This window comes from Neltuma alba, unplaced genomic scaffold (genome assembly GCF_004799145.2).
Source record: "Neltuma alba isolate B1F8T4 unplaced genomic scaffold, ASM479914v2 tig00011277_pilon, whole genome shotgun sequence".
NCBI classification, from domain to species: domain Eukaryota; kingdom Viridiplantae; phylum Streptophyta; class Magnoliopsida; order Fabales; family Fabaceae; genus Neltuma; species Neltuma alba.
The window spans coordinates 1,030,631-1,040,973 of NW_021635987.1; the positions used below are offsets into that span (position 1 = coordinate 1,030,631).

General features: G+C 33.2%; 1 protein-coding gene across 1 annotated transcript; it reads left to right on the forward strand.

Moving 5' to 3' along the window:
• The first annotated feature begins 534 nt into the window (after positions 1–534).
• Positions 535–1,917, forward strand: LOC114711118 (disease resistance protein RPP2B-like). The gene is made up of 2 exons (XM_028895467.1): positions 535–1,281; positions 1,369–1,917. The coding sequence occupies exons 1-2, from the start codon at positions 574–576 to the stop codon at positions 1,915–1,917; spliced, it is 1,257 nt and encodes a 418-aa protein (XP_028751300.1). The 5' UTR covers positions 535–573.
• The last annotated feature ends 8,426 nt before the right edge of the window (positions 1,918–10,343 follow it).

Sequence of the window (10,343 nt, forward strand, 5' to 3'; positions counted from 1 at the left end):
GCCAGAATCGAAAGCTTCCAGCTGCAAAATTAGATTTTTATTGTTACACTGAAAAGCTTTTGATTTTTATTAAATGTTAAAATAACTATTAATAATTTGTTATCTTTTTTTTTTTTTATAGACGGGCCCAGTCCAAACTCGAAATTTTGGATATGTGGAACATAAAATAGGGACTTGGGACGTGTAAATATATTACTCTATTTTTCATTCGGTTTGATACTTTATAGCCTTCTTGATAGTTCTTTATCTTATAATTTTTTCCCCCCATATATATAGCTTATGAATGGATTATCCCTTGCTATTATTGAAGAATAAAGCTACTAGATTTTCTTTAATTCAAATTCGCTTTATATTGAAATATGTGTTACTTTTTCCGGATCAAGTAATTGATATATAGTATGTTTTTTCTTTAAAGAGTTACTTTCCAATTGATTGAAAACAATGTTTGCACTCAAGAGTCTTCAGTTTAAGTGAAAGTTTTTACATATTGTTTCTATGTGTTTTATTAGTTAAATTTCTCAGGATGTTCATTTAATTCCCCTTTGAAATATGTTTTTGTTGTAGATATTGAAGATGTTGAAAATCCTCAATCTCAGCCACTCTCTTTACTTGAAGCAAACTCCTGATTTTTCAAAACTACCAAATCTTGAGAAGCTAATCCTCAAAGACTGTCCAAGACTATCCATGATGCATGATTCTATTGGGCATCTTCATGAACTTCTTCTCTTAGATTTGGAGGATTGTGTTGGCCTTCATAGTCTTCCAAGAAGCATTTATAGATTAAAATGCTTAAAAACTCTTATTCTTTCTGGTTGTTTGAATATTGAAAAGCTTGAGGAGGACATAGAGCAAATGGAATCTTTGACAACTTTAATTGCTCCTACAATAAAACAAGTGCCCTACTCTTTGGTGAGATTAAAAAGCATTTTAAATCTATCTATTTATGGTCATGAAGGATTAGCACATTGTGTGATTCCTTTTCTCTACCAATCTTGGATGTCCCCAACAAATAATCTGCTACCTCATACTCTGACAAATGCGGGCATGCCATTATCAATTATGTTAAATATGCTAAAAAGCATCCCTATTTCTTCAACAATCCCTAGCAATGTACCAAAGAACCAGAGTTTTTTGCTAGAAGATAGATTGGAGATTCTAGATTCCTTCTATGCTACAAATTGTATGGACATCTCGAGAATTAAAAATTGCTTGGAGCATCTTTTAATTCAAATTGGAAAGAATTCTCAAGTCTTTTGTACACTTTCAAAGAGGGTTTCACAGGTTCTCTCTATTTGGATTTTTCTTAAAAAGATTTCTGCATGCATATTATATAGCTAAATTAGAAGTTATGTTTTTGTTACTGTGCAGGGATTGAATCTTACAAAGTATAGTGATGATTGCATTCTTCCTGGTGACAGTTATCCGTACTGGCTAACATTTAAGGGTGAAGGAGCTTCTGTAAAATTTGAACTGCCCCCAGTTAATGGTTATGATCATTTAAAAGGGATGACTATTTGTTTTGTATATATCCCCTCAGGTGATTTGGATAACAAGGCATGTGAATCCTGCATAATTTGCTTAATGATCATAAATTATACAAAAGCAACCACTTTGCTCTACACGGAAGAAAAACTGAAATCCTTGGAAGAAGCAGAGATGGAAGAAATAATATCAAATCTGGGACCTGGTGACCAAGTGGAGGTGAGAGTAATTTTTGGGAATGGATTCACTGTGAAGAAAACAGCAGTTTATTTGGTGTACAATGAGTCATTTGATGAACAGATGGAGCCTTCAACATTTGAAGCTGTAAATTTAATTGGCACCAAACGCATATACGAGGAGGAGGAAGAAGAGGAGGCATATCAATCTACCAAAGCTAAAAAGGCAACAAAGTTTTTGCTGCACCACTTTCTTTGAAGTTTTCTTGGGGCCACAACACTTTTTATGAAGTCAATATATTTCATTTTTGAATTAAAACTTATCTATAGGCATGGTTGTACATAAATAATTATATTGTCCCATTTGTGTGGCTCAGATCTTTACAAATAATGTGGTGTAATATCTCTTTTTCTTCTTTCTTCTTCATCTTGACTAAAAATGAAAATAAAATTATATAGAAAATATAAAAATAAGCAAATAGAATGAAGAAATCTTAGACTAGGGTGAGAGGTAAAAGGGTTAGAATTATGATTCTGTTTTTGGCACACAAAATAAGAGAAGAAATCAACTAGTTCCCCCCCCCTTGTTATTGAAGATTGATATCTTTCCACTATTGCAAAGAATAGTGGCTCTATAAATGTGGAAAAACGTTGTGGAATTGTGGCCAAAAGCAGAGGCGAGGCCATATTGGTTATGATATTAGAAATGGAGAAAGCAGTGTTTTATATAGTTTGAAGCAAAAGCAAGAAACATGTCTGGAATTGCTCGTCTTCTTCTTGCTGAGGGGTCATCATCTATGTTATTATCACTCTTTATATATAATGAGAGCTTAACACACATAATTCCAAGATAAATCGAAAGCAAAGTCTACTATACTTTGCGTGTGTATGTAGCAAGTCTGAGAATTACAATACTAAGATGAAGAACACTAGAAGCATTAACGGTTAAGATGAAAAACTACAGTCTACATGAAGGGAACAAGGGAAACTCCAGAGTCACGGGGACAATAATGATGGCTAGAAGGAAAAAAGAAGAACAGTAGGGAGGAATCTTCATAAAAAACTTCACTGCTGGAAGTTCCCATCTTTCTCCATCTAAATACCCTAGTGGCTTGTTGCCTTGTTCCATGTTAGCCCACTCCTCATAAGCCCAATTATTTCATCTTGTGGTCCATTAGTCTCAGTTTCACAGTCATAAGCCCATTTTATGTTCAGCCCTTTCATTGCAATCTAGTAGCTATTCTCGCAAGGTGACATTGCATGTTCATCAGTTGGTAATATGCTTGGCATAGTGTCATTTTAACATTTAAAATATTTTTTTAATGTTGCTTTTACTTATTTTTCTCTTATCATATTTTTTCACACATTTTCTTTCATCTTTTTTCCCTTCATTATAACTTTATATTTAAAAATAAAAGTACATTTCTAATATATTTATTAGTATTAACTAATTTTAATTAATTATTCGTTATCTGTAAATTAGTTATTTAAAACTCAAAATAAAAAACAGTGGGACTACTGTTCACTGAAACTAAAAAACATTTTTGTTCATATTTAATATAAATAATTTTCAAGAGAATCATAATTTGCACAATAAGAAGTCAAAAGCTAAAATAATACATTCATATTAAAAAATTTAATGATATAACTTGTAAATAGAAAAAAAAAAATTTATACCTTACAAACAGAACGGCAAAGATGGCTTAAAGTATTCAGGATAATAAAGTTTACTTTTTTTGTACAAATATATCTTTTTATTAAAACTTTAATGTCTCGGTAATTAAAATGAAGGAAAACGAAATATTGTTTCAAACACAACCTTTTAATTTTCGCATGTGAAGGTAAAATGGAGAGAAATGTTTTCAAACGGACGGCGCTGTAATACTTTTAAGTTTTAGCGGAGCCAAGTCAAGTGAAGGCTCCGAGTTTCTTCTCCGTCGGATCGTTCCATTTCAGTCACTCTTTCTCCATTCACTCTCCTGCAGAGACAGCAAAAGTCTTATACATCTCTCTCTCTTCTCTGATTGATTGGTCGTCTCTGTTTCACCACCGCCTTTTTTGTTTGGTTTATTTGATTGATGATGGTGGTAGTTGCTCCATTTTTAACGGATTCTTCTTCTTCTTCTGGAAGACAGGATTGATCGTTCCAGCCGTCCAACATCTTTGAGGCGGACAAATGACAGAAGATTCGGATTCGGATCTGGATCTCGAGAATGAGCATTTTCTGATCCAGCCGGGTAACCCCTTTATACTCCTTTTTTCGGCCATTGGGTAACCCATTTATCCTTTCACTTTCAATGGGAAGATACTTCAATTCATATCTTATGCTCAAAAAAATAGGAGATGGGTGTCAAAAAGAACTCAGAGGGACATCTTGATCAACACAAAAGAAATTAATCCCCACCCAGAAATAATCTATGTTTTATTTTGTCCTATTTTTATTCTTACCTGAGATTCAAAACCCGATTCCGAAGCCAGAACCGAAGCTTCCAGCTGCAAAATTAGATTTTTGTTATTAAACTGAAAAGCTTTTGATTTTTATTAAATGTTAAATAATTATAAATAATTTGTTATCTTTTTTTTTCCCCAATAGACTGGCCTAGTCAAAACCCAAAAGTTTTGGATAGATTGATTGTGTGATATTTTATATTTTTTTAGTCCTTTACTTAGCTGAAATTATGTCATTTTGAATTCTAAAACATAGCAGTCCATCAAGTTTGTGCTTATCTTGTTGAATTATATATGAATGGTTTAATTTATACATGAATATTTCATTAATGCGTTGTTATTTGAAAGTTACTTTAATTCGGATTATATACAAATATTTTTTTACATATTATATTATTTTAATCAGGTCCCATCGAGGTTAAACCTTAGTTTGACCTTTTGACGCTTGAATTATTATCTCATTATGTTCAATAATTAGTCCGGTTATCAATATCTTGGATTTCTTAAATTACAAAATTACTTTTCAAATTTCCAAAATATTGAAAGTAATATATATATATATATATATATATATAAATACATATGCATGCATGCGCCAGCCCCCAAGAAAACACATTGTTGGTCCGCTATAGGGCGACGGAGAAATATGTGGGACTCTTCTTTTCAAGTAAAATGCACAGAAGATTTGCTGTGTGAAATGTCTTTCAATGAATTTCATGATTTCTTCTTCCGCCAAAAAAAAAAGAGAAAGAAAGAAAGAGAAAAAAAATAAACAAAAAAATGACATTCGTTATTTTTTAGGGTATGAGGGCCAATGAATTATCTTTTGCTTCTTGAATATATTTACAATTTTTATGGTCATTCACAATAAATATTAACCAGTGTTTGCGTAATTTAAAATATTGTAGGCACTGGCAAAGAGACTACAGAATCCTTCCCTTCTCGTCTCCATTCATCTCTATGTGAAGCTGGAATTTCCGTTTTCAAAGATGATGTTTCAATTGAACTATTGCAGAGCATTACTGAAACTTACAAATTTTCAATCATCATCTTCTCAAAACACTATGCTAGTTCCAGAATGTGCTTGGAGGAACTCACAAAAATAATGAAGTTTCACAAACTATATTATCATGTAGTTCTTCCCATATTCTATGAAGTGGGTCGTTCAGAAGTTTGTAATCAAGAATCTAGCTTTGGACAAGCATTTCAAGGTCTTATACAAAGAATTTCACCCATTGACGATGAAGTTTCAAGCTGGAGGAGAGCTCTCAGAGAAGCTGGAGGCAAATATGGGTTTGATGTGCCTAATCTTGAGTCAAAGTAACTTAATTTTTCTTTCGTTTTGTGTTCTATTTATTTTCAATTTTGTTAATATTGCATGTGTGTGAGAGAGAGAGAAGTACAACTCTTTTGCTGCAATCTACAGCAATTAGTTATTAAAAGAATTGATTGGTAGGTTAGACTATTCGCTCATAAGGAAATGGATGTCCTGTAGTTGAATTATTATTATGTAAAGCGGGTTTATTTTAGGCTTTGACATACATACACCCAAGTCATATGAAAATGCTTTTTTCTATAAATGTTTTGAAGTCAAAACCTATAGCAATCAGCTAAGCACATAATCTATGATTCTGACATACAATGTGACTTAATTATCACGTGTTTGTCATCCTTCTATTCATGCCATGCAATGGAATCTTATAATTCATGCAACACAATTAACATATATAGAACTATGATTTTGTTAATTGACTTGTATTATTTTAATTCTGTGAATTGAAGGTGAGAATATATGTGTTTCATTTCTTGGTTTTTTGATGGAATATATGTGTCGCTCCTAGTATATCCCATTATCCTGCTTTATTTGTAGTCATGATTAATTACTCGTGGTACTTTTTCTGCTATTCTTTCTTCATAATTCAAAGCACTCAAAGAGATGAGATTATTCAGAATATTATCAAGCATGTTTGTCATATATTGGACTCGTACTTATATATTACGAAGAACACCGTTAAAGTGGATTCTTGTGTTCGGGATGTGATTACAATGCTTCATAATCATAAATCAAAACACGTTGTCATGATAGGGATATGGGGAATTGGGGGTATAGGCAAAACTACTATTGCCACAGCCATCTTTGACCACATCTCTTCTGAATTTGAGAGTAGATGTTTTCTACCAAATGTTGGTAAATATTGGCACCGGGATGGCGACTTTGCTTCACAATTACGTGAACAAATAGGAAGCCTCATGTCGAAGCATAAGAAGATACTTCTTGTGTTTGACGATATGAATCAATCGCACCAACTGGATACTCTATGTGGAAGTCGTAAGCACTTTGGTAAAGGTAGTATAATAATCATTACAACTAGAGATTTATATTTTCTCAAGGCCAGCCAAGTGGATGACACATATCACATGCAACTTTTGAGCGACGAAGAGTCTCTTCAACTTCTTAGTTGCCACGCATTTGGACAACCATACCCTGAAGAAGAATTCATGAATCTTTACAAAGAAGTGGTTACTTTTGCTAAGGGGCTGCCACTAGCTCTTAAAGTCCTTGGTTTTTATTTGGGTGGTATGTCACTAGAACAATGGGATTCGGCATTGATGATGCTGATCAAATCTCTCCATGTTGATATATATGAAACTCTAAAGCTTAGCTTTAACTCTTTAGATTCTGAAGGACAAGAAATATTTCTAAATATAGTTGTATTCTATATTGGGGAGGACTTGAGTGATGTGATCCCAGAGTTAAATGGCGCTGGATTCTGTGCTTCCTTTTACGTAAGAGCCCTAAAGGATACCAGCCTTATAACCATTGACGACAACAAACTTAGAATGCATAATTCGTTGGAACTCATGGGAAGGCAAATAATACATGAAATTTCACAAAAGGAGCTTCGAAATCGAGGTACGTTATGGTTTTGTGAGGATGCATTATGTGCTTCACGTATTATCAAACATGCATGTAGCAATGATAATTAATATAATTATCCATAATATTTCTGACATTTTGTAATCTTATATTACAAAATGTTTATATTGTAATAATATTCTAATTATATTAATTTAAATAGCATTTTATTTTACTAATATTCTGTTTTTCTAAAATATAATATTTAGGTTATACATATGAGGTGTTCTTGAGTTTTAGAGGTGACACTCGGAAAAATTTTACTTCACACCTCTATGCGGCTCTATGTAATGCTAGTATAACGGTTTTCAAAGATGATGTTGAGCTTCCTAGAGGAAAGTGTATCAAAATGAAACTTTTCCAAGCAATTGGAAGTTCAAAAATCTCAATCATTATCTTTTCTAGTGAATATGATGGATATAAATGGTGTTTGGAAGAATTGTCAATAATCATGAAGCTTCGTAAATCGAATGATCGAGTAGTTCTACCTGTGTTTTACCACGTTGATCCATCAGAAATTCGTCATCATGGAAAAGCATTTGAAGATTTTATGCAAAAAAAAAAATCACCATCAAAATATCAAGTTTCAAAGTGGTGGAAAACCCTGACTGAAGTTGGGAGCCTTGCAGGAACCATTGTACATAGTTCCAGGTAATTTTTTACTTTTTGTTTGCTTTTAATTGAGACACTTGATATGCGTTTATATGCAGGCATATTATTTGGAACACGACTCACTTCTATTTGTGCCTTGCCAGGCACTGTTTTAAAGGTTGCATAATACTCTTTTGGTCTTTAATGTAAGACCTAATTAACTAATTTGAGTAAATTAAAGATGTTAGTTAAATTAGTTAATATGATATGTATTTTCTCAAACACCCTAAACATCTTTCTTAATTCCCTCTCTCTCTCCTACTTGATTATTGTTGGAGGAATATTAATAGGGTTAATTTGAGAAAAAATTGGTAAGCATGTGAAATAAGTTTTACATATAGGGCTAACATTAACTCCCTAATTAGGTTCTATATTAAGGACTAGATGAGTACATACTAGTATATTGTAAGATCTCAAGTATTGTTTTGCTTGCAATTTTCTAGAATATTTTATCAAACCTAATAGTAGCGCTAGAAAATTATTAGGGCTAGCATACTCCTCTCATGATCATACATGGCTTATTATAAAAATCAACTACGCACAAGATATATGTGGTATCATTGGTTGTGCTTCATTCCAATTAATTTTTGTTTTTTTGACTTCTGGATTATTTATATTGTAAATAATTAACTACATGTGTGTGAACGGATACTTATTGCAAAAAATGAAGCCTTTTATAATCAAAATCATAAGTTGGTTCTGCCGTTACATGAAAAGCCTTAAGCCAACTACCTCTTCCAATTTTATATGTATGAAGACCTTATTAGTCAAGAAGAAAAAGAAATTATTTAATGAATACTTGACCAATTGACATATATTTGAAGAACAAGAAATGATTTTGTTATTTATTATTTTTTTTAAAGGACGTGTGATATTTTCAAATTATTTTATACTAAAGTCAACTTTACTTAGATTTGTTTTAATTACTTAAGGAAAGGTTTAGGGCTCTCTACAAACACGCCCTAAACCTCTTGTGTGGACGAGTCATTGAATGAAATCACAAGTTTAAATTGCCTTCTCTCGTTTCTCCCAACTTCTTCCTCATTCTCTGTCTCTCCCCTCTTTCTCTTCTCTCTTTCCCTTCCCCATTGTAAATTATATAGATGAGTGTGATATTGATTTATATAAATTAATATGCTCACAGTGAACTGAATTTCGTTTTGCAGTGAATTAATGAGTGTTTATTCATAATATCTCCTTCTCTACAGCAAACACATATAGCTTTCAAAGTATTGAATTTATTTATTTGTAATCATACGTATTTATATAACATGCACGCTCCCTATTATGCTTATATGATTTTTAGGGATGAGAGTGAATATGTTAAAGATATTGTTGGGAAAGTTTGTGATATATTGGACAAGAAAGATTTGTTTGTGGCTGAGCACCTGATAACCTCCCAAAATTCCTGCTTATTTAACTTGTTTTAGCGCTCTTTTATTTGGTTTGAAAGTCAATTTAGCAGGAAAAAAGCCTGAGGCAAGTAAGGAATAGAGACCAGAAGTGGAAAGCTGAAAAGAGGTCATCCGCCGCGGCTTATGGGAGCAAACGCCATGGCGGCTCTAACAGAGAGGAAGGAGTGCATTTCTGTAAAAGGCGCCGCCGCGCCCAAGCTGTCTTGGAGGAACCCTATTCAGTGTAATCTGCCGCGGTCGATGATCACATGCACCGCGGTGCCGAAGCCTCTTGAAGCAAAGCCATTCTGTGTAATTCGCCACAACGCCTAACGGAATCCGCTGCGGCCCCTGACCCCTTGCAGCTATGCGTTTTATGATGTAACTTAAAAATTAGGGCATATAGAGGGGGATACTCGGTTTTTCTGGTGACACTTCGACTTTGGGGCAATTTTGGAGGTTGGCTCTGCTAGGGTTTGGAGCTTTGGAGGCTTGGAATCTTTGGGCTCGAGGCTAGAAGAAATTCGAAGCTTGTAACTTGATTTTTCTAGGTTTTCTTCTTGTTTCTGCTATGATTACTAGCTACTCTTATAGTTGTAGTTCTTTACTCGATATGTATAGCTAAATCCGTTTTTCTAGGGTTATTTTGATCTATTGTATGGATTGAGACTTGGTTTTACTATCTCTTAAGTGTTAATGATAATGATCAGTTGTTTTTACTTTGAGCTTAATGCTTCCTTATGTCTAGCCATCATTTGGATTGATTGTTTGATTAGTTTAACTTGAGAAAGTTAAGTTAATCTGTGAACTTTGGTAAAAACATACTAGTCTAGAAATTTAACTGAGTAAATAGACGGTTTGTTGATAGAACAGAGATGTATCTGTTAACCTAGCATAGACTAAATAGGTTTTGGTTTTTAAAGTGCAACCTTTTAAAACAAATACAAGATATTGCTGTGTTTTAATTGTGATTGTAAACATTTGGTTTTGACTTGAGAAAGCTTAATCAATTCTGCAAACCCGGCTAACTGAACTTATTGTAAAGCACTACTTGAGAAGTGATTAATCTAGTTTCATGAAGTATTTTAGTGAAGAATAACCCTAGTCTCTTAATTGTTTCAAAGTCAAGTTGATTTTATACTGCCTTAAACCATTGTTTTCCTAATTTCATTTCACAAACTCTTTTACAACAATTGTCTAGCTCACTTAACCTAATCAAGAACACGATTATGATTTTCAACTCATCTAGCCTTAGTCTCTAAGGGAACAATACTT

Bases quoted from the DNA above. Each gene is read 5' to 3' on its own strand.
- LOC114711118 (XM_028895467.1), top strand. From the start codon at position 574: ATGTTGAAAATCCTCAATCTCAGCCACTCTCTTTACTTGAAGCAAACT. The intron at 1,282-1,368 runs GTTCTCTCTATT...GTTACTGTGCAG, and splicing joins TTTCAAAGAGGGTTTCACAG to GGATTGAATCTTACAAAGTA.